The 25,314-nt window shown below is 41.9% G+C and overlaps 1 protein-coding gene across 1 annotated transcript in view; it reads right to left on the reverse strand.

Moving 5' to 3' along the window:
- The window catches only part of LOC102159167, a 41,975-nt gene extending 23,083 nt beyond the window's left edge, over positions 1-18,892 (reverse strand). Inside the window, 6 exon segments of the mRNA XM_021085149.1 lie at positions 6,515-6,553; positions 6,555-7,995; positions 13,998-14,093; positions 14,548-14,674; positions 17,214-17,279; positions 18,769-18,892. Coding sequence (XP_020940808.1) covers positions 6,515-6,553; positions 6,555-7,995; positions 13,998-14,093; positions 14,548-14,674; positions 17,214-17,246 — 1,736 coding nt within the window. The 5' untranslated portion in view covers positions 17,247-17,279; positions 18,769-18,892.

Raw genomic sequence — 25,314 nt, forward strand, 5'->3', positions numbered from 1 at the left:
TTCCTGGCTTACAGAATCCAATTTATAAAGTGACAATTCTTCTGCTTTCTCTAATATAGTTTATTCTCTTAAAAGAAATAACCATGTCCTTTATTTAAAAAATTGTCCACACTGCATACGACATCCATGACATGGTAAGAAACCCACTATCCTGACCCAGTAGACCTCTTGGGTTCCTTGTGGTGTAACTGAAGGGGGAGTATTTTTTTCCTTCATTCCTCCTTCCCTTCTTCCCTTCCTTCTCTTTGCAATGAGGAAACAGAAAGGAAAATTGGGAATAGTCCTAATTATTCAAAATTTGAACACCTAAAGTCACTACAGCAGTCCTGGTGTCTAACCTCAGAAGTTCTGTGTCAACAGATCTGTGCTAATGAGCACAGTGACACCTGGGCCAGTTGCCTCATTTCCCATGGTTGAGGCGGGGCCAAGGGCAGTACCCAAAACAGTGTGCTTTGTGAGCCTACACAGTGGGGGACAGGTGACACCACCGAGTGCACTCCCAGAAGGACAGCTTCCACAGGGAAACAATGAGTGACTCCTCTCCCAGTGGGAGTGCTTCAGTCCCACCTACCTCACACCACAGTTCGAAAGGATCTGGGGCTTTTACTCCAACAACTGGGAAGCAGACCCTGCCTCCAACAGGGCTGACAACCACAAAGAGGAAGCCCCACTCTACACCCAGTGCAGGTTTTGGTCACCACAGCAATCACACCCCCTATCAAGGGGATAATGGCCAGTATGCACTGAGGAAAGATGGAGCAGGCATCCATACTAAACACAGTGTCTTACTGATGAAAGACATCAAAGATGACACAAATAGATGGAAAGATATACCATGCTCATGGATTGGAAGAGTTAATATTATCAAAATGACTATACTACATAAGGCAATATACAGATTCAATGCAATCCCTATCAAATTACCAAGGACATTTTTCACAGAACTTCAAAAAAATATTTTAAAGTTTGTTTGGAAGCACGAAAGACCCAGAATAGCCAAAGACATCCTGAAAAAGAAAAATGGAGCTGGAGGAATCAGGCTCCCAGACTTCAGACTACACTACAAAGCAACAATCATCAAAACTGTATGGTACTGGCACAAAGACAGAAATATAGATCAGTGGAACAGGATAGAAAGCCCAGAATTAAACCCACGCACCTACAGCCAACTAATCTATGACAAAGGAGGCAAGAATATACAATGGAGAAAAGACAGCTTGTTCAATAAGTGGTGCTGGGAAAACTGGACAGCCACATGGAAAAGGATGAAATCAGAACACTCCCTAACATCATACACAAAAATAAACTCAAAATGGATTAAAGACCTAGATATAAGACCAGACACTATAAAACTCTTAGAGGAAAACATAGGCCAAACACTCTGACATAAACGACAGCAACATCTTCTCAGATCCACCTCTTAAGAGTCTTGACAGTAAGAACAAAAATAAACAAATGGGACCTAACCAAACTTTCTTTTTGATTAGAAACCTAATCAAAGTTTCTGCACAGCAAAGGAAACCCTAAACAAAATGAAAAGACAACCCACAGAATGGGAGAAAATCTTTGCAAGTGAATCAACTGACAAGGGATTAATCTCCAAAATTTACAAACACCTTCTGCAGCTCCATATCAAAAACACAAACAACCCCATCAAAAAATGGGTAGAAGATCTAAACAGACAGTTCTCAAAAAAAGACATACAGATGGCCAAAAAACACATGAAAAGATGTTCAGCATCACTCATTATTAGAGAAATGCAAATCAAAACCACGATGAGGTACCACCTTACACCAGCCAGAATGGCCATCATCCAAAAGTCTACAAACAATAAGTGCTGGAGAGGGTGTGGAGAAAAAGGAACCCTAGTACACTGTTGGTGGGATTGTAAATTGGTGCAACCATGGTGGAAAACAGTATGGAGATTCCTCAGAAAACTAAACATAGAACTACCATTTGACCCAGCAATCCCACTCCTGGGCATCTATCCAGAGAAAACCATGACTCGCAAAGACACATGTACTCCAATGTTCATTGCAGCACTATTTACAATAGCCAAAACATGGAAACAACCTAAATGTCCATTGACAGAGGACTGGATCCAGAAGATGTGGTACATATACACAGTGGAATATTACTCAGCCATCAAAAAGAACGAAATACCAGCATTTTTAGCAACATGGATGGACCTAGAAACGATCATGCCAAGTGAAGTCAGCCATACAATGAGGCACCAACATTAAATGCTTTCACTGACATGTGGAATCTGGAAAAAGGACAGGCGGAACTTCTTTGCAGAACAGATGCTGACTCACAGACATTGAAAAACTTATGGTCTCCAGAGGAGACAATTCGGGGGGTGGGAGGATGTGCTTGGGCTGTGGGATGGAAATCCTGTGAAATCAGATTGTTATGATCATTATACAACTGCAGATGTAATAAATTCATTTGAGTAATAAAAACAAAAAAACAGTGTCTTCACACTTCCTTTTTAGTGTATTTTAATAAGCAGAAGTTCCTTATTTTAACGTGAGCAAATAACAAACATTTTATATAGCCTATTTGTATTGTTTAAAAAAAATCCTTCTCTATCTTGAGAAGATAAAGTTATTCCTTACATAATCTTCCAAAAGTCAGTTTTGCCTTTCATATAATTCTAGATATAGTGAGGGTAGGGTAGGCATCCAGTTTTTCTCTGTGGATGAACTCTTTCTGCTTCTTAGAAGTACTTTTGAGTAGTTCATTCTTTCCCCATAGTCGTTATGCTATGAATATTTTTAACTTTTTACCACTTTTTTTTAAGCAAGCTTTTGGTAAATACTTTGTAAATCTGATTAGAAAGTTCCCTTCTATTGTTGCTTGGCTAAGAGTTTTTATCATGAGCAGGTGCTGAGTATTTTTTTAATAATGATTTTTATTATTTTTTTCATTATAGCTGGTTTACAGTGTTCTGTCAATTTTTTTTTTTTTTTTTGGTCTTTTTGCTTTTTCTAGGGCTGCCCCCTTGGCATATGGAGGTTCTCAGGCTAGGGATCCAATTGGAGCTGTAGCCGCCGGCCTACTCCAGAGCCACAGTAATGCGGGATCTGAGCCACATCTGCAACCTACACCACAGCTCACAGAAATGCCGGATCCTTAACCCACTGAGCAAGGCCAGGGATCGAACCTGCAACCTCAAGGTTCCTAATAATGATTTTTATTTTTTTCATTATGGCTGGTTTACAGTGTTGTGTCAATTTTCTGCTGTACAGCATGGTGACCCAGTTACACATACATGTATAATTCTTTTTTCTCACATTATCATGCTCCATCATAAGTGACTAGATATAATTCCCAGTGCCACAGAGCAGGATCTCTTTGCTTCTATTTTGGTTATTTCTCTACATCTATTGAGATGAGCACATGGACTGACTTCTGTTCATGTTAACGTGGTACATAGCATCGGTACATTTCCTAATGTTAAAATAACCCAGGCATTCCCATGAAAAATCTCTTATTTATCATGATGTATTAACTGTTTAGATACTTTTGAATTACGTATTTACAAATGCTTTAAGATTTTTACATTTCTGTTCATATTGGCCTGCAATTTTCCTTTCTTAAACTTTCCTTGTCTGATTTTGGTACTGGCTTATATTTCAGTCACTGTGCTTAATAGATGATCTCCTCTGAAAGATCTTGCAAACGACTTAAACAATTTGTTACATGCAAGTTTGACAGACCTCACCTTAAAGATAACTAGGCCCAGGAGTTGCTGTTGGGGCTCAGCAGGTTAAGAACCTGACAGTGTCTGTGACGATATGGGTTCACTCCTGGCCTTGCTCAGTGGGTTAAGGATCTGGCGTTGCCACAAGCTGCAACACAGGTTACAGATGTGGCTTGGATCTGGTGTTGCTGCTGTGGCTGTGGCAAAGAGCTGCAGCTGCAGCTGCAATTCAACCCCTTGCCAGGGAACTTCTGGGGAACTATGGCCGTAAAAAGGTACTAACTAGACCTAATACCTTCTATCATTTTAAGTTTTTGATGATTTTAGGATTATTAATACTTGGAGAATGCTACGGTCTGAATGTCTCTGTCCCCTCAAAATTCTTATGTTGAAATCCAGCCCCAAAGGTGATGGTATTAGGAGATGGGGCCTTGGGAAGTGACTATCATGAGGCCTCCTCCCTTGTGATTATATCTGTCCCCTTAGGAGAGGTCTGAGTCACCATGTGAGGCCTGTGAGAAGGCACCAGAAATAAACCAGCAAGAGGGTTCTAACCATAATACAACCATGCCACTGCCTTGATCTTGGACTTCCCAAAAATAGGAACTGTGAGAAATAAACTTCTCTTGTTTATAAGGTACCAGACTCTGGTATTTTGGTATAGCACCCCGAACTACAATAGGGAAGTTATGTGTTTCCTCGGAATTTTCTCACTTTAGGTCATCAAAGAATTTAAAAGAATGATTGTGGGAAAAGAGGTACTGCAAGCAGAGCATTAAAGGACCCCAAAGAGTTTATTCCTCATGAGTCTGAAACAGTGAGATGAGTTAGTCTCAGGAAGGCAAAAGCTGAATTCACTGATTTTTGCTTTGCTTAATCTTCACCCCTTAATAACTACCTTTGCAGAAGTTTTGTTTTTTCTTTTTAGTGCCTTAGTAAATAGAAAAAACCTAACACTTTTTAAAATGAAATGACAGGGAGTTCTTGTCATGGCTCAGTGATTAACAAATCCGACTAGGAACCATGAGGTTGCAGGTTCCATCCCTGGCCTTGCTCAGTGGGTTAAGGATCCGGAGTTGCCGTGAGCTGTGGTGTAGGTCACTGACGCGGCTTGGATCCCGCGTTGCTGTGGCTGTGGCTGTAGGCCAGCGGCTATAGCTCCGATTAGACCCCTAGCTTGGGAACCTCCATATGCCACGGGTGCGGCCCTAAAATAGGACAAAAAATAAAAAAAATAAAATAAAATAAAATAAAGTAAAATGAAATGACAGGAGTTCCCTTCATGGCTCAGCAGCTAATGAACCCAACTAGGAACCATGAGGTTGCAGGTTCCATCCCTGGCCTTGCTCAGTGGGTTAAGGATCCGGAGTTGCCGTGAGCTGTGGTGTAGGTCACTGACGCGGCTTGGATCCCGCGTTGCTGTGGCTGTGGTGTAGGCCAGCAACTGTAGCTCTGATTCAACCCCCAGCCTGGAAACTTCCATATGCCACAGGTGTGGCCCTAAAAATAGAATAAAATAAAATAAAATAAGCATTCTTATCCTTAAGTGCTTGCCTATTCCTGATAAAATTGGCAAAACTAGATGTTAGCCTCTGTGAAGCTCAATAATTTTAATATGAGTTGTCAGATAACTGTTTTAACTTGCTCAATTTTTCACATTTTAGAAATGCTTTAGTGGGATAAATAACTTTTAAAAGATATAAGTCATTTTTTTTGGAGGAAAAAGCATTTGAACTTAGAGCCTGGATTTTTGTCTAGTGGCCCTCAGAGTGGGGGAAAGAGTAAGCATCATCTGAGGGAGGTAGGGTAGAATGTACAGGTGAAAATGACCTTGTTCACTTTAACTCCTGGGATAACAACCCAAGCTCCATGTTGTTCCTGGTCCTTCCCAGTAGCTGGTAACTAGAGAACTCAAGGAAGCAGGCACAGCCTGGGAGCCAAGAGTCATGCTCCCTATGGCTACACTGAAAGACAGTTTTAACAACAATTATCAGTACGTTAACTTGCTAAAGCAGTAGTTGTATGAATAACATTTACAACTTAATACAGCAAAGGTAATCACTTTAGGAGAAAAACAAGTGAAATACCATGCATTTTGTGATTTGGAATAATGTGACTTTAGAGGTGATTTGATGTGATTCAGAGTTCCGAACAAGTAGTCAGGGAGAAAACTCACAGAGCTTATGTGAGTTTACAGAGTGATCTTCTTTTCAAGTAAATGGCTTAGGAAGCCAGGGAGAAACAGTTTACAGAGTGATTTTCTTTTCAAGTACATGGCTTAGGAAGCCAGGGAAAAATAACTCAAAAGTTTTAACCACCACCAAACACAGAAGTTGCTTTTAAGCTATTACAAAACAAATTTTAGTGACAGTGAGGTAGCTCCAGGTCACCTGCTCACATTTCCTTTCCAAAACATTCTTCTTAGTGCAACTGGCTACATTAACACTCAAATGCAGTTTCAAAAAAATAGACTCCTAGATTAATCTGAAATCTAGATTTTATGGCTGCACTTTTCCATAAATCAGCATGCTTCCCAGTGATGCCTGTGAAAGCTGGTGGCTGTTATCATACATCACCAGAAAGAAAGTAAAATACTAACCTTTTGATTTGACAAATTTCCTATAGTAATAACTTAAGGACATATAAAAAACATTTTATAGAAGCCTTCCTACTATTCCTTAGGTTCTCCTGCATCAAGAAGTCTCTGATGTTTGATGAGTTCTAAATTCCGAAGTTTAATCCACAGTTAACTACTCTTCATGATTTCCTCCCCAGGATTAATTCTTTGATAGTTCTTATGGAATGAACTTCAGCTGGAAGATTTTTCCACACGCATTTTACTTATAGTCTTTCTCCAGTATGAGTCCTCTGATGATTTGTAAGGGATGAGCTCTGACTAAAAGCTTTCCCACATTCTTTACATTTATAAGGCTTTTCTCCTGTATGAATTCTCATATGTGTCATAAGGGACGAACTTTGTCTAAAGGCTTTCCCACATACCTTACAGTTATATGGTTTCTCTCCAGTATGAATTCTCTGGTGCTGAATTAGAGCTGAGCTTTGGTTGAAGGCTTTTTCACAGTTACTACATTTATAAGGTTTCTCTCCAGTATGAATTTTTCGATGAGTATTAACTGCTGAGTGGGAACTGAAGGCTTTTCCACATTCCTTACAATTATATGGTTTCTCTCCAGTATGGATTCTGTTGTGTATATTAAGCCGTGAAATCCAGGAGAAAGCTTTCCCACATTCATTACATTTGTACGGTTTTTCTCCAGTGTGAATTCTTTGATGTTGTATAAGAGCTGAGCTTTGGCTGAAAGCTTTTCCACATTCTTTACAGGCATAGGGTTTCTCACCAGTATGAATTCTCTGATGTATAATAAGGGCTGAGTGGTAACTGAATACTTTTCCACACTCATTACAGTTAAAGGGTTTCTCTCCAGTATGAATTCTATGGTGTCTACTTAGCCGTGATATTGAAGTAAAGGCTTTCCCACACTGACTACATTCATATGGTTTCTCTCCAGTATGAATTCTATGATGCTGAATAAGAGATGAGCACTGGCTAAAGGCTCTCCCACATTCATTACACTTATAGGGCTTTTCTCCAGTATGAATTCGCTGGTGATTATTAAGGGATGAACTACCTTTAAATGTTTTCCCACATTCATTACATTTATAGGGTCTCTCTCCAGTATGCATTCTCTGATGTCCAATGAGAGATGTAGTGAAACTGAAGGCTTTTCCACATTCACTACAAATATAAGGCTTTTCCCCAGTATGAACTCTCAGGTGCTGAGTTAGAGATGAGCTTTGGCTGAAAGCTTTCCTACATTCCTTACATTTATAGAGCTTCTCTCCTGTATGGATTCTCTGATGTTTACTCAGGGAAGAACTGTGGAGGAAGATTTTCCCACAGATATTACACCTGTAACATTTACGCACCATGTTGATTCCCAGTTGTTTAAAAAGAATTGAATACTGCTGTGAACGGGGCTTCCTTCCTCTGGAAACAATTCTGGATTTTCTAATAAATGATGATTTTAGATCAATACTTTTCCCAAGTTCAATATCTGTAAAGCTTTTCTCCTCCAAACAAGTTTTCTTGATGGTAACTAAGACTTCCCTGAAAAGTCTGTTCTTCTTGCCTTGCTGATTCTCTGGTTTGTCTTCATTTATGTAGATTTTTCCCAATTTGAAGTCAAAAGGTCCATCACCTATGAGTTTATTCATTACTTCCTTATTTTCTTCTTCAGACACTGTGGTTTCAAACAAGCTCTCCCATCCTAAAATAAATGAGACATGTAAGTCTGTCTTGCACTAGGAGTAAATAAAAGTGATATCAAAATATGTAAGTATGGCTAACAAATACATCCTTGGAGTCCTTTAAAAAGGATGGAAGAAAGAAGAGCAAGAGAAAGAAGGAAGATAGAAGATGCACCTGGGTGGAAAGGATCTGAGGAAACCTATATGTAAGTGGGAGGAGGAAGTGAGAGGCAGCTCTTCTTCAGAGCCAGATCTGATCTAGTAACAAAGCAGAGGTCACAGGTAAAGGGTAATTCTGAGTACAGCAGGTTGTACTGTTATTCAGCTTCATCTCTCAGGTCAGCCACCAATGCACTCAAGGTAAATCCAAAAAGAAAACTACAGAGGGGCTATAAACAAAAAAGTAGAAGAACTGTCCCCAAAAGGCTCTGAGACACAGGGCCTAAGCTAGTGAAGTTTGGAGTCTCATTTGAGTGCTATGAATAATCCTGTGATGAACATTCACTGACTGTCTCAGACAATCTTTACTGAGTGTCCACAAGGTACCATGCAAACAAAGTTCAAGACTCTGGGTTACAGGAATATATACCAGATAAGAGTCCAGTTTTCACAAGGCTTATATTCCAGAAGCTGAGAATAACAAAGTAACCAAATAAACAAAGAAGTTTGGGAATAATGAGAACTGTAAGAAAACCAACAAAAACGAGGTGATGTGTAACATAATTGAACAACTTGATTTTTTAAACTGGGTGAAGAGGAAATAGAAGATGAGATCTAAATAAAACACAAAAGCTAGCCATGCAAAAATTTGGGTATGAGGATGATTGTAGTCAGAAAGAAGAGCCAGCATAAGGGCCTTAAGGCAGGAATAAGCTTTGTATGTTTGTGGAACATAAAGAAGTCTAAGCAAGAGGGAACCAAGGGAGAGTGCTGAAAGGTGAAGAAATGAATGGGCAGGGCCATGTCATGTGGGAGCTTTTAAGATATAGAAAGGTGTTTAGAATTTCTTCTAAGGATCACTGGGAGTTAGAAGGGACAAATGTACTGTAATTGGGGGCAAAGGAAAAAAGAACAAAAACAGATGGAGAGCAGCCAATTAGGAGGCTGCTACAGTCTTCCTAGATGAAGGTGATGGCAGTTTGCACTGGTATGTTAGTAGAAGTGAGCACAAGAGGCAGAGATGACAGGTATGTTCACCTATGAAGAGGAGTAAAGAAAAAGTGAGAGAATTCAAGAATGATGCCTAGCTTTTGGCTCCAGGAGCCCAATGGAGATTGGTGATATATGGTGATATAGGAAATATTGGGAGAAGAATACATTCTTAAGAATGACTTTTTGCACAGCAAAGGAAACCCTAAACAACACAAAAAGACAACCCACAGAATGGGAGAAAATCTTTGCAAGTGAATCAACTGACAAGGGATTAATCTCCAAAATTTACAAACACCTTCTGCAGCTCCATATCAAAAACACAAACAACCCCATCAAAAAATGGGTAGAAGATCTAAACAGACAGTTCTCAAAAAAAGACATACAGATGGCCAAAAAACACATGAAAAGATGTTCAGCATCACTCATTATTAGAGAAATGCAAATCAAAACCACGATGAGGTACCACCTTACACCAGCCAGAATGGCCATCATCCAAAAGTCTACAAACAATAAGTGCTGGAGAGGGTGTGGAGAAAAAGGAACCCTAGTACACTGTTGGTGGGATTGTAAATTGGTGCAACCATGGTGGAAAACAGTATGGAGATTCCTCAGAAAACTAAACATAGAACTACCATTTGACCCAGCAATCCCACTCCTGGGCATCTATCCAGAGAAAACCATGACTCGCAAAGACACATGTACTCCAATGTTCATTGCAGCACTATTTACAATAGCCAAAACATGGAAACAACCTAAATGTCCATTGACAGAGGACTGGATCCAGAAGATGTGGTACATATACACAGTGGAATATTACTCAGCCATCAAAAAGAACGAAATACCAGCATTTTTAGCAACATGGATGGACCTAGAAACGATCATGTCAAGTGAAGTCAGCCATACAATGAGGCACCAACATTAAATGCTTTCACTGACATGTGGAATCTGGAAAAAGGACAGGCGGAACTTCTTTGCAGAACAGATGCTGACTCACAGACAATAAAAACTTATGGTCTCCGGAGGAGACAGTTTGGGGGTTGGGAGGATGTGCTTGGGCTGTGGGATGGAAATCCTGTGAAATCATATTGTTATGATCATTATACAACTACAGATGTGATAAATTCATTTGAGTAATAAAAAAATGAAAAAAAAGCGTTATTTTGAGAACTAAAAAAAAAGAATGACTTTCTGTCCACCTTTTTTCATTTACAATACTGTGCAAGAAATGGAATCACTGATTCAAAAGAAATGATTTATTTTATGAAAGCTTTAATTTTCTTAACTAAAAGGAAATATATAATCATATGAAAAATGAGGAAAATACAGAAAACTATAAAAATGAAAATCATTTCACCCATAAACACATCATGTAAATATAATCGTTGCTATATGTGGAATTTAGCTCATCAGAATTATTCTGTATGTAAAAGAAACTTTTACTTTAAAAAGTCTAAATGGGTTGAAACTAAGCTTTCCCCTGTCCCAACTTCACTTTAAAAAATTGTGCGAGTTCGCATCCCATCATGGCTCAGTGGTTAACAGACCCTACTAGTATCCATGAGGACGCAGATTCAATCCCTGGCCTTGCTCAGTGGATTAAGGATCCGGAGTTTCCATGAGCTATGGTGTAGGTCGAAGACACGGCTCGGATCCCGCATGGCTGTGGCTGTGGCTGTGGTGTGGGCTGGCAGTTACAGCTCTGATTTGACCCCTAGCCTGGGAACCTCCATATGCCATGGGTGTGGCCCTAAAAAGACAAAAGAAAAATTTGTGAACTTCCTTTCATGTCAATAAATGTAGACTGACATCATCATTTTAATGGCTACAAATTATTCCAATACATGAATATATCATATTTAATATGTCCCCTTCTGATTCATTTAGTTCTCTTTATTCCTAGTTACACTTCATAGCAAGCATTCTTTTTTCATAGCAAGCATTCTTTTCACCATCTTTGCAACTCTGCACAGTTATGAAATTTCTTAAGATAAATTTCTAAATCTGGGGTTGATTTTAATAAAGCCAGGCTGTCCTCCAGAAAGACTATTCCAATCAAAATCTCACTAAAAATACTGCTTATTGCTCAGAGCAGTAGCAAAACACTGGATTTGTATTTCTTAACCTTTGGTAATTTAATAGGGAAAAAATGGTACCACATTGCTTTAGTTTGAATTTCACTGATTTATAATGAAGTTGAGTAGCTTTCCAAAAACTCAACTAAATTTTAATGCACATTCCTTGCTTTTTAAATATAACTCATTCCTTTGTGCTATAATTACTTGGATCTTTTCCCCCTTATATTTGTCTTCGTTTTCCACGGCAATATTAATAGGGAAAAACAGGAAACAAAAATTTCCAAAAGGAAATTGTTTACTAAAATATGCCTTAACAAGAGTTCTTTCAATGAGGAAGACCTCTATTCAATAAGGGCTGAATATCTGAACAACATTCACAATCAAAAATAAGCTCTAGCAGGTTAAGAACCTGACATACTGCCATGGGGATGCGGATTCAATCCCTGCTCACTCTAAGGGTTAGGAATCTGGCCTTGCAGCAAGCTGCAGCACAGGTCACAGATGCAGCTCAGATCCAGTATTGCCGTGGCTAGCAGCTGCAGCTCCAACTTGACCCATAGCCTAGGAACTTCCATATGCCACAGGTGCAGCTGTAAAAAGAAAAAAAAAAAAAAAAAAAAAAAAAAAAAAACAGGCTTGAGACCAATATGTATAATCAATATGTTTCTGTGTGTATGTCTCTCATGTAAAACACAAATATTCATAGTTTGAAAGGATAAATAGTAAAATATTAAAAACAGCTCAGCATGGTTGATCAAATTTCAAGCCAATCTCCTTTTTCTCTTGTTTTATAATACTATGCATACCTTAAACAAATTAATTTTTTAAATGCTTGCAAAAGAAAAACACAATAAATTTGAAACTAATTATTTCTTTAACAACCAGAAAGCTCACAGCCAAATTTGAAACTATCATCAGTGACTATCATTCTGGTTCTTACAACAGATATATTTACTTTCTAAGGTTCTGACTGAACTTTTGCTTTATTCTTGCAGTCAGCCTCCCCCACTTGTCAGTGGAATGTGGCAGAATAGATGTTAGTATGTGATAAAAATAAAAAGTGTTTAAAAGACCCCTGAAATGACAAAGGACTTGGGTCTTAAAAGCAAAGGGCCCCTGAATGCCAAATAATATTTAAAAAACAAAACAAAAAAAAACACTTCTTGATATAACCTAATGAGTCATCTGAATTCCAAAGATGAAGAGGATATCTCTTTTTTTTTTTTTTTTTGTCTTTTTGCCATTTCCTTGGGCCGCTCCTGCGGCATGTGGAGGTTCCCAGGCTAGGGGTCTAATCGGAGCTGTAGCCACTGGCCTACACCACAGCCACAGCAATGCGGGATCCAAGCCGCGTCTGCGACCTACACCACAGCTCACGGCAACACCGGATCCTTAACCCACTGAGCCATGACAGGAACTCCTCCAAGGATAACTTATAATATTCTAGACAGAAGACAAAAAAGCGAGAAAAGGGCTTTCTACACAGGAAATAGAGGGGAGAAAAGAACTAATAGAGGAATTTTTATCAACGATACTCCCAAAACTGTGGAACAAAGTTTGAACAATTCTTAGGAAATAAAAACTAATCCCCATAAGTTAAAAAAAAAAAATTGATACTAGATAGGCACAAATACAGCATGCATAAACCTTCCTGAAAACATAAGTCAAGAAATATTCTAGTCAAACCAAAGGAAAAAATTGTAAGACAAAGTTCATGAATGGAAGCACAAGAACTGACCTGACACAGAAAGGCTATCTCCTCCCATCAAGGGAAACAAATTCTGGACAAGTAGCAAAACTCAAAAGAGTGAGCCATCCTCTCATGTCAGGAACAAAGACAAAATTCAAAGCAGAAGGGAAAGCAAAAGCTTAGCTTACTTCGGCAGCCCACAGGGATTTTAGAGATTGAGAGATATGTCCTCGCAGCCAGGGTTTGGAACATATTACTTCTTAAGTTTTTCACACAAAAGAATTAGAATGTCATGTTGAAGATTTGCAAGCCTTCTGCCCAAATTGAATAACTGTTACCATTTTGCTAATCCTCCTTTCTCACTCCAGTACATAAATACACATACATCATTTATTTTATTTTATTTATTTATTTTCTTAGGGCCATAGATGAGGCATATAGAAGTTCCCAGGCTAGGGGTCAAATCAGAGCTGCAGCTGCCAGCTTGCACCACAGCCACAGCAATGCCAGATCCAAGCCATGTCTGCGACCTACACCACTGCTCATGGCAACGCCAAATCCTTAACCCACTGAATGCGGCCAGGGACCGAACCCACATCCTCATGGATACTAGTTGGGTTTGTTTCTGAGCCATAATGGGAACTCCAACATCATTTTATTTTTAGCTGAACCACATGTAAAACATTGCAGATAGCCAAGGCAAAAACCCTAGATGGGACAATGCACTGTAGTGATAAAAGGCTTGTTCAAACCACAAAAGGAAAGTAACAAGAAAATAATCCAGTAAAAGCAAGAAAAAAAGGGTGAAGATATGAATCACAAACCTTTATACATGTTTCATTACATAGTCTGCATTCACATTATAAAAGGACATCTGACAAAAGTGCAACTCAGAGAGGGAGAATTCAACTCACCCCTCTGAACCTGCTGTATCAAGTACTCAAAAAGGTAGCGTGAGGATATGCCCTTCCCAGCTTGTCTCACCTAGCCTGGCACATCATGCAGGGCCCTGGTCAATGTCTCCTTAGTGCAGCCTCCTCACTGATCCAGCAGAGCCCGGGCAGTTAGAAAATGCTATGCCCCCTTCCCAATTACTGTCACTCACCTAGACACGTGCTTTGAGAAACTTCATTTTCCACCATCCAGGGGTCTTCCCCTTGCTCTAATTGGAAGATAACCTTTGGTTTGGAAAACAGAATCCCTGTTCATGAGCAAGAAAGAGAATGAATCCATGGTGCAGACATGAGTGGCCATTCTGGCACTCAGATCCAGCCCCAGGGTCTCTGGGGCAGGGGGACAGTTGAGAGCAAAGAAGTTTGTTCTGAGAGGGGCTTAAAACTGGGCTCCCAGAGGATAGCCAGGAGATGGTCTCAGGAAAAGTTAGGGATCTGGCTGTGCACTCCTCTAAGCTGGAACCTCCTATGAGACCCAGAGGAACAGAGTTCAGGGGGCAGAAGACAGGAAAATCAGAGAAAGGATGCCTGTCACCAACTCTACCAAGCTGAGATTTGCGCCGACAGCTGGGGGCAATAGCAACTGCTACTTTCTGAGTCCAGCTGTGGGCTGAAGCCAGCCATGCCCTCCAAATGCTCTCCTTGGAGAGGTCACCAAAACGCTCCCCCAGCAGATCCTGCATTACAAGGAAAGGTCCTTACCCAGCGAGAACAGGGTGCTGTAGTTCTCCAGCATCACCTCCCGGTACAAGGTTCTCTGCGCTGAGTCCAGGCACAGCCACTCGTCCTGGCTGAAGAACACGGCCACATCCCTGAATGTCACTGACTCCTGGAACAGAAACCCACTGCTGCTCAGCCAGGACCATGCCTTCAGAGGGATGACTGAGCAGCAATTCTGTCACCATGCTGAGTTCTGGGCATTTCAAGCCAAGTACTTCCTGACCACCTTCAGTTACTGAGCATAAATCTGTCACCTCCCTACTTTCAGGGAAGCGCTGTCCACTCAAAAAGCTGAAACACAGCAGCCCAACAAGGTAAGTACTTGAAACCACAAACAAAATCAGAATGATGGAAACACACTCTGGACATGGAAATATACAAATCACCTAAACTCATTTTAAAGGTGAGACGTGAGAATCAGGTTTTAGGGGCCTGCAGCACACTCCCTCAGGGAGGAAGAGGTGAGCCAGGATCCTGTCATCACCTTGGGCCATCTGTGTTCCCAGCAAGAAGGCACTAAGTGTAGTCACAGTAAGGGAGGTTCTGAGAATGCCCCAGGCATGGCTTTCCCAGGAGCAGGCCTAGGGTGGTGGGCTGCAAAACCTTTGAAGGGCCAGGTGAGAAAGCTGCATGTGGGTAGGACTCCCCCTTGCCACCCCAGAAGCCTCTGTTCTTCTATCTCTCTGAAACCAAGCAGGACCAGGTGGGGTCTTCCGTGATACAAAATCCTTTCCCAGCTTCCTATTTGTAGGGAAAAGGCTTCAGCCTCCTAGACCTTCCTGAATACCCCAGGGCAGATTCAAAGAGCTGCGCATCAGGGAAGTGAAGAAATGCAGAAACAAAAGAAGAGCAAGAGCACAGCAAAAAAGCAGGGTCCTGGTTCCTGTTCAAGGGACACATAACGATGTATCTTTGAGTTCTGCAGGAACTAAGGCGCCCACCCAGGTGGAGGACAGTTACTTCAGACTAAGCACAAAAGAGTCCTAGAATGCTGCTGTTATCTCACCACCAACCAATCAGAAACAAGTCACACGCCCTGCATCCTTATCCCAAATTTTGCCCATAGAAACTTTTCCCAAAAAGCCATTAGGGAGTTTGAGTCTTTTAAGCACAAGCCTCCCCCTGCAATGCCCCCTCCTTGCTTGGACCAACAATAAACCTTTCTCCACTCCAAATGTTTCTGTTTGGCCTCACTGTGCGGCAAGCAGGCAAACTTGCCTTCAATAACATCTGCTTCAGTGCACTACAAATCATTGCTTTTAAACTAGTGGCCCTTGGAGTTCCCATCGTGGCTCAATGGTTAATGAATCTGACTAGGAACCATGAGGTTGCGGGTTCGGTCCCTGGCCTTGCTCAGTGGGTTAAGGATCTGGCGTTGCCATGAGCTGTGGTATAGGTTGCAGACGCATCTCGGATCTGGCGTTGCTGTGGCTCTGGCGTAGGCCGGCGCTACAGCTCTGATTAGACCCCTAGCCTGGGAATCTCCATATGCCACAGGAGCAGCCCTAGAAAAGGCAAAAAGACCAAAAAAAAATGTATTAAAAAAAAAAAAAAAAAAAAACAGTGGCCCTTTCTTTTATGACTAAGAATCCTTTTTTAAAAAGCAAATTAGGGGAGTTCCCGTCGTGGCGCAGTGGTTAACGAATCCGACTAGGAACCATGAGGTTGCGGGTTCGGTCCCTGCCCTTGCTCAGTGGGTTAACGATCCGGCGTTGCCGTGAGCTGTGGTGTAGGTTGCAGACGCGGCTCGGATCCTGCGTTGCTGTGGCTCTGGCGTAGGCCGGTGGCTACAGCTCCGATTCAACCCCTAACCTGGGAACCTCCATATGCCGCGGGAGCGGCCCAAGAAATAGCAACAACAACAACAACAACAAAAAAAGACAAAAAGACAAAAAAGACAAAAAAAAAAAAAAAAAAAAAAGCAAATTAGGCAAGATCAATAGGCAAAAGGAAAAGGAATATTAACCTCATTTTCTACCACCAGAAACAAGGTTATTAACTTCCTGCTGTGTGACCTTTCAGACCTTTTACATGCTAATATGGCTCTAGATTTAAACAGACATTATAAAATAAATTTATCCCACTCAATATTTTTTATTTGCTGCCCAGTATCTCACTGTATAGATGAATCAGTTTACTTAACTAATCTACTGGTGGGCATTTAGGTTATTTCCATTTTTGTAATCCTAAAAATGCTGGATTGAGGAGTTCCCATGATAGTTCAGTGGTAACGAACCTGACTAGTATCCAAGAGGACTTGGATTCAATCCCTGGCCCCAGTCAGTGGATTAAGGATCCGGCATTGCTGTGGCTGTGGTGTAGGCTGGCAGCTATAGCTCCGATTCAACCCCTAGCCTGGGGTGGGTGAGGGTGCAGCCCTAAAAAGACAAAAAAAAAAAAGAAAGAAAGAAAGAAAGAAGCCTTTGGAGTTCCCATTGTGGCATGGTGGAAACAAATCTGACTAGCATCCATGAGGACATGGGTTCAATCCCTGGCCTCACTCAGTGTGTCGGGAACCCGAGGTTGCTATGGCTGTGGTATAGGCCAATAGCTATAGCTCCATTTCAACCCTAGCCTGGGAACTTCCCAATGCCTCGTGTGCAGCCCTAAAAAGAAAAAAGAAAGAAAAAAAACAAGCCGTCACTCACCAGAGCCTGGGCTGGCAGCAACCTTGTGGCCATTTCTCCCTCTGCTGCCCCTTTTGGAGAAGGTACCTGAAAGAGAAAAAGAAACCGTGAGGTTTTGCCATCCTGTTTGCACTCCCACACTCATTAGGCTCAGACCAGGTTAGAAATCACACATTGAGAACTGTGCAGATCAGAGCTGGAGGAGCCCTGGGCGTGACCACCAAAACCAGGAGTGGACAGTAAGCGACTTCCAGTCACTGGGCCTGCTACCTTTCAGCCACTGGTTTATGAATAAAGATGAATCCAACTAGCACTGTCTGACAAGCATTGACAGTGTAAAGAGCAGTCACATTGGGCTCACGGAGATGCTAAATTAATGAGAAATGACATAAATATGCCAAGCACCTGCATTTAGATATTTTGAGCTATAATAATTACAATTATGGAAGTTTCCACTGTGGTGCAATAGGATCATCTCGGGAGAGCTTGGGACGCAGGTCCAACTCTGGCCCAGTACAGTGGGTTAAGGATCTGCGGTTGCACCAGCTGGGGCTTAGATCGCAGCTGTGGCTCATGTGCCTTGGAGCGGCCAAAAAAAAAGAGAGAGAGAGGAAAAAAATACAGTTGTGATTATAAAAATTCTTCAAATGCCATGTGAAGAACTGGTGTACTTTTCAGGCGTAGCCAACCAACTATTCCTCTTGGAAGTTGTGTTTCCTTTATGAAGAGTTACCAAAGCTCCTTAAATGTAAAAGGAGGAGTTCCTGTCATGGCTCAGTGGTTAAGGAATCCGACTAAGAACCATGAGGTTGCGGGTTCTATCCGTGGCCTTGTTCAGTGGGTTAATGATCCGGCATTGCCGTGAGCTGTGGTGTAGGTCGCAGACGCGGCTCGGATCCCGAGTTGCTGTGGCTCTGGCGTAGGTCGGTGGCTACAGCTCCGATTAGACTCCTAGCCTGGGAACCTCCATATACGTGGGAGCGGCCCAAGAAATGGCAAAAAGACAAAAAAAAAAAAAAAAAAAAAAGCAAAAGGAAATATTAACCACCTACCTTCCCTTCCCCCGTCCCCAAAATATACAAGGCTCAGAAGAAACACCTTCGTTGGATAGAAATGAACTTAAAATTTAAAGAAAAGGGAAATAACTTAGCGGACAAAATCACTCAAAAATTACAAAAAAAGAAAATAGTTAAATCACTTAGGATTCACTCTGGAAGAACAAGAAAGCATGGTTAGCAAAAATGGGTAAACATAAAAAAATAAATTTTAACTCTGGGGAGTAAAACCAGCAAATGCTAAAAGCCAAAAAACGCCCCGGGGTTCGTGAACACTGAAACAAGACACAGCATCCTTCAACCTTTTGGGGGGACCTTTCTCCAGAAGCCTGGGCGGAGACTGAGGCCCAGGGGACAGACGGGGGAACCTCCCCGGGCAACGCCCCCTCCTCGGGCCGCGTTCACCTGCCGAGGCCGCCTTGGCTTGGACGCCCGCAGCTGGGACTCCCGCCCCGGCTGGCCCTCTGTCCTGGCCCCGCCGCAGGAGCCGCACACCCCGGACCCACTCTTACTGGCTGTACCTGGGCTCGCCGGGGCGGGGACTCGAAGAGGCAGACAGCACTGCAGGCAAGCGGTACACCTAGCGTAGGGATATTTGTTGCCGCCGCCGACAGGCCGACGGGCGCAAAAGCGCCTGCGCACAGGAGAACCGCAGCGCTTTTCCTTTCGAACTCTATTTCCCAGAAGTCTCCACGGCACGGGCCCATACAGTGTCTGAGAAGGGCCAAGGGTAGGAAGGCTAGAGGAAGGGGTCCTGCTGGAAACCCGAGGAGCCTGAAACCTTGTCTACCAGCCTCTGATGTAACCTCGGATCCTCTTCTGCACGCTTTTTATTTCTATTATGATAGTGATAATAAGAGCGGAAAATGAGTATGTAATAAAAACCGTAGGAATTCCCGTCGTGGCGCAGTGGTTAACGAATCCGACTAGGACCCGTGAGGTTGCGGGTTCGGTCCCTGCCCTTGCTCAGTGGGTTAACGATCCGGCGTTGCCGTGAGCTGTGGTGTAGGTTGCAGACGCGGCTCGGATCCTGCGTTGCTGTGGCTCTGGCGTAGGCCGGTGGCTACAGCTCCGATTCAACCCCTAACCTGGGAACCTCCATATGCCGCGGGAGCGGCCCAAGAAATAGCAACAACAACAACAAAAAGACAAAAAGGCAAAAAAAATAAAATAAAAACCAAAAACAGAATAATACAGAAAGCAACAAGTGTTGGTGAAGACTTGTTGAAATTAAATCCTTGTGAATTGCTGGTGAGAATGTAAAATAGTGCAGCTGCTTTGGAAAATAGTTATGGCAGTTCCTTAAAAAATTAAAAATAGAATTACCATATATAATCCAGCAATTGCCCTTCTGGGAATATTCCCAAAATAATTGAAAGCAAAACCTCAGACAGGTACTTATACACTAATAATGTCCATGGAAACATTATTCATAGGAGTCAAAAGGTAGAAACAACCAAAGTGTCAATGAACAGATGAGTGAATAAACAAAATGTGGTCTATCCTACAATGAAATATTATTCAGCCACAAAAAGGAAGGAAAATCTAATATATGCCTCAACATGGATGAATCTTGAAGACGGGAAATAAAGCAGACTCAAAGGGACAAATATTGTATGATTCCACCTATACATGGTATGTAAAATAGTCAGATTCATAGACAGAAAGTAGAATAGTGGTTACCAGGGGCTGATGGGAGAGGGAAATGAGGATTTATTGCTTAACAAATACAGAGTTTCAGTTTGGGGTAATGAAGAAAGTTCTGGATGTGACTAGTCGTTATGGTTACCTAACAACAAATGTGCTTAATGCCTCTGTGCTATACACTTAAAAATGGTTAAAATGGTAAATTTTATGTGATGTGTATTTTAGTACAATAAAAATAATAATGCAAAATAAAATAACAATTATGAACCACTGTTAGCAAGATGGTATTGAGATTTACAAAGTAAAAATAAGGTAGCAGACTGAATAAACACAATTACCTCTTTACTATAACAAAACATATCAAAACAAAAACACTTAACATATATAATTTTTAAGGTAATAAAATCCCATACAGCTCTAGAAAAATACCATCAGAACACCAAAAATTGAAAATCTTGGAAGACATGCAGCAGATATATGCCCTGAGATCCAAAGTCCAGCTAACAGAAAGATTCAGAAGAAAAAAAGAAAAAAAAATAGGAGTTCCCTGGTGGCCTAGTAGTTAAGGATCCTGCTTTGCTGTGGCTGGAAATTTTCACATGCTGCAGGCACAGCCAAAAAAAAAAAAAAAAAATTTGAATGATACAAAAATTGAAAGAAACATAAAATATCTGCCTAAGCTCCTGCAGCTTGCTTTTGCTCATCATCTCGTTTGGAAGATTCATCTCTCTCATATGGCCGAGGTTCTAAATTTTCATTGTTCTTTAGTATGCCATCGTGTGACTTTACTATAATTTATTTATCCATTATTCTGTCCCATGGTCTGCACCCCTGCTGCACTGCCTCTTCTCTCATAGCCTGTTCCTATGGCCTTATTGAGAGTTCCCTCTGATCAGTGGATAAATGAAAAGAAAGCTTGGGCCTGGTTCCCAGATGTTTCCACACAACATTCAGGCATCCCTGGAAGTGGGCAGTGCAGCACTACCCTTCCTCTTTGGGACATCCCTGAAGGACTTAGGTAAAGGGAAATCCTCCCAGTGGGCAGAACTTTGAGCAGTGCTCCTGGTTTCTCACTTTGCTTAGAAGGAGAAACAGCCAGATATGCAATTATATACCTATTCACGGGCTGTGACCATTGGTTTGGCTGGATGGTCAGGGAAATGGAAGAAACATGATTGAAGAACTGATGACAAGGAAATCTAGGGGAAGAGAAACATGGATAGATATCTTTGAATGAGCAAAAAATGTGAAAATGTGAAAATGTTCTTGTCCCATGTGAATGCTCACCAATGGGTTGCTTCAGCAGAGGAGAGTTTTAATAATCAAGTGGGTATGATAAACTGTTCTGTGGACACCAGTCTGTATCCTTCTCTAGCCACCTCTATCATCACCCAAGCTCATGAGCAAAATTGCCGTGGCAGCAAAGATGGGGTTACACAGGCTGCACTCAGCAGCGTGGACTTCCACCCATCAAGGCCAGCCAGGCTATGGCCATTGCTGAATGCCCAATCTGCCAGTAGTAGAGGCCAACACTGAGTTCTTGATATAGCACCATTCCATGGTGCTGGAAGATGCCTTATCCATTGTTATGGTATCCACACAAACTCTCACAGTGAGCACTTTGTGATCAAAGAACTCACTTCACAGCAAATGAAGTGTGGCAAAGGGCCCCTGCTCATGGAATTCACTGGTCTTAACCATATTTCCCACAAACCTGAAGCCGCCGGCTTGATAGAATGGTGGACTGGGCTTTTGAAGACCTCACTGCACTGCCAGCTAGGTGAATACCTTGCAGGTCTAGGGCAGGTTTCTCCATTAGGCTGTATATGCTCTGAATCAGCATCCCATATATGATTGATTTTCCCTTAGCCAAAATTCACAGGTCCAGGAATCAAGGGGTGGGAATGAGAAATAGTGGAAACCCCTCACTGATACCCCTAGTAACCCACTGGCAAAATGTTTGCTTCCTGTTCCTGCAAACTTATACTCTGCTGGCCTAGAGGCCTTAGTTCAAGAGGGAGGAAAACTTCCACCAGGAGACACAATAATGATTCCAAATGAATTGGAAGTTTAGGTGGCCACTTTAGGCTCCTCATGCCTCTGAATTGGCAGGCAAATAACTGCTATGATGTTGGCTAGGATGATTGATCCTGACTACCGAGGGGAAATTAAACTGATACTCACAATGGTCGTAAGGAAGGCTATGTCTGGGATATAGGAGATCCCTGAAGATGTCTTTAGTGTGACTGATGTGGGGCACACAGGGGGGTGATGGCTCAAAGTGAGGTCTTAGTTAGTTCACGGACCTTGAATCAAACCCGAGCTGCAGCAGTGAGAGCGCTGAATCATAACCACTAGACCATGAGGACCACGGGCTTGAAATAGGTCCTTGGCCCTTGTCTTCTCTGAAGAAAGAACTCAGCAAAGTGAGAGGAGAGTGAAGCAAGTACAGTGTTTATTAGAAGAAAAGTTCATGTGGAAAGACACACAGAAGGGCTTGTAGGGGGAGTGGCACTTTTAGGGTGGCTTAAAGTGCTTATATGGGGGCAGTTTCCCCCCACGGCCAGGTTCCCTCTGACCGGTCATCTTGCTTGTCTTGTCTTGGGCCCATATTTTGTCTGACTCAGGGCCAGCCCGGATGCGTGCTCAAATTTTTTGCCAAGGTGGATTTCAGCGTGAGGGTCTCTGGGATTTTGGCAGGACATATTATGGGCTAGCACCCCCTCCCTTTTATGACCCTGAGGGATGTTTTTGTGCATGTGTGGTCCAGGAGGTCTCCTTGACCTCAAGAATGAAACATGTGCTCATCTTATCTTCTCAAGCACAGCTCCGCTCCTCTCTGTTCCTGCCTTTATCTTTACCTTGACGTGTCAGCAGGAAACAAGCCCCAGCTGCTCAGCTAACTCCTGTCTCATTATTGCATCCTGCAGTTAAGGTCAGTGGAAAACTACTACCCAATTTTTCATGGCCCAGACACTTCAGGAATGAAGGTTTAGGTTACCCTACCAGCTCAAGAACTGTGACCAGCTAAGGTGCTTGCTGAACCAAAGAGAGTACAAATGGGCTGTGGAAGATGATTATAAATACCAGCTCCAACCATGTGATCAGTTACAGAAATGAGGACCATGATGTCAGGAGTGCATTGTTTGGTTGAGTATGAATATATTTATAATCTGTGTTTTCTTCCTTTGCTTATGATCTTATCATGTAATATAAGATGTATTGATTTTATATCATGGTATTTAAGTTACAAGATATCAAGAAGAGTATACCTCACTCAAGGAAAATACATATTCTTCTGGGGAAGGGGTTAGTGGGTTTGTGATTGTAGACGGGATAGTTACATCATATTGGGTAGAAGTATGACCTTTTCACTGTCTTTATTTAGAGATCAAGTGTGGTTTCAAGAGATGCAAATGGGGGCCAAGTTAACAAAATATGGACTTGTGATGGTTAATTTATTGTTTCAATCTGAATAGGCAATGGGGTGCCCTGATATTTGGTGAAATGTTATTCTGGGTATGTCTGTGAAGGTGCTTCTAAATGAGATTAGCATTCTTGGAGTTCCTGTTGTGGCTCAGCAGGCTAAGGACCAGACATCTCTGCAAGGATGTACGTTCGATCCCTGGCCTCACTCAGTGGGTTAAGGATCCCATGTTGCCCCAAGCTGCAATGTAGTTTACAGATGCAGCTTGGATCTGATGTTGCCATGGCTGTGGTGTAGGCCAGCAGGTGCAGCTCCAATTCAGCCCCTAGCCCAGAAACTTCCATATGCCTCACGTGAGGCTGTAAAACAAAACAAAACAAAAATTTGACTTGGTAGGCTGGATAAAACAGATAACTCTACAAGACATAAGTGGGCCTCATCCAATCAACTAAAGGCCTGAATGGAAGGAAAAGGCTGATTCTCTCAGGAGTAAAAAGAACTTCTGCCCGATTGCCTGGAACATTGGTCTTTCGGTCTTCAGATTCAAATGGAACCATTGGCTCTTTTTGGATCTTAAGCCTCCAGGCTTTTGTTCTGGAAAAACAAAACATGGACTCTCCTAGTTCTCAAGCCTTCAGAATCAGACTGGAACTGCACCATCAGCTCTCCGGACCTCCAGCTTGTCGATGGTAGATCTGAAGATATCTCAGCCTCCATAACTACATGAGAGTCCTTCTCAATATTCAGGTTCTAATTCTCTGGAGAACCCTGAATAATACAGTGGACAATCACATCTGTAAGTGATGAGAGTTGTATATTTTAATTTTTATTGTTTTGTACTTCCATAAAATATATTTTTCTTTTTTCAGCTTTATTGAGATATAATTGATGTATAATATTGTTTAAGATGTACGATGTGATGATGTAATACAGTTATATATTCCAAAATAAGGTTAGTTAACACATCCATCAACCAGTGCAATAACAATTGTGTGTGTGTTTGTGTGTGTGTGTGTATGTGTGGTGGGAGCATATAATACAGTGCTGTTAACTAGAGTCACTGAAGTGAAGGTTAGATCCGCAGAACTTAGGCATCTTACAACTGGAAGTTTGTACCCTCTGACTAACCTCTTCCCATTTTCCCCACCCCGCCCCCAACCCCTGGCAACCACCATTCAACACTGTGTCTGTGAGTTTGGCTTTTGAAAACATCCCACATTGGAGTTCCCGTCGTGGCGCAGTGGTTAACAAATCCGACTAGAAACCATGAGGTTGCAGGTTCAGTCCCTGCCCTTGCTCAGTGGGTTAACGATCCGGCGTTGCCGTGAGCTGTGGTGTAGGTTGCAGACGTGGCTCGGATCCCGCGTTGCTGTGGCACTGGTATAGGCCAGTGGCTATAGCTCCGATTGGACCCCTAGCCTGGGAACCTCCATATGCCGCGGGAGCAGCCCAAAGAAATAGCAAAAAGACAAAAAAAAAAAAAAAAAAAAAAAAAAAAAAAAAAAACCACGTATAAGTGAGTTCATAGAGTATTTGTGTTTCTCGGTTTGACTTATTGCTCTTATCATAATGTTCTCAAGGTCCATCCACGTTGTCACAAAGGCAGAATTTCCCTCTTTTCTAGGGCTAATAAGATCCAAAGGAAATGGATGAATGGATAAAATGTGATATTTATATATATGCTTATTTTTCTTCCACTGACTAGTGCCCCCTAGAGGGAGTGATTATTGGAATTACAGCTCACCTTTGAGTAAGACAGTTTTAAACTGCACAGGGTCCACTTAAACACAGATTTTTTTTTTTTTTCAGTGAATTTGTACTACAGAGCTACACATCTGTGGTTGGTTGAATTTGCCGATGCAGATGGATAAATAATCGTAAAGTTATAGGTGGATTTTTTACTGTGAAGGGTCCGTGCCCCTAAACCCCACATTGTTGCAGATTAGCTATGTAGCCTTGTTCTGGTTTTAAAGGAAATAAATAAACACTTGGA

This window comes from Sus scrofa, chromosome 2 (genome assembly GCF_000003025.6).
Source record: "Sus scrofa isolate TJ Tabasco breed Duroc chromosome 2, Sscrofa11.1, whole genome shotgun sequence".
In the NCBI taxonomy this organism is placed as follows: domain Eukaryota; kingdom Metazoa; phylum Chordata; class Mammalia; order Artiodactyla; family Suidae; genus Sus; species Sus scrofa.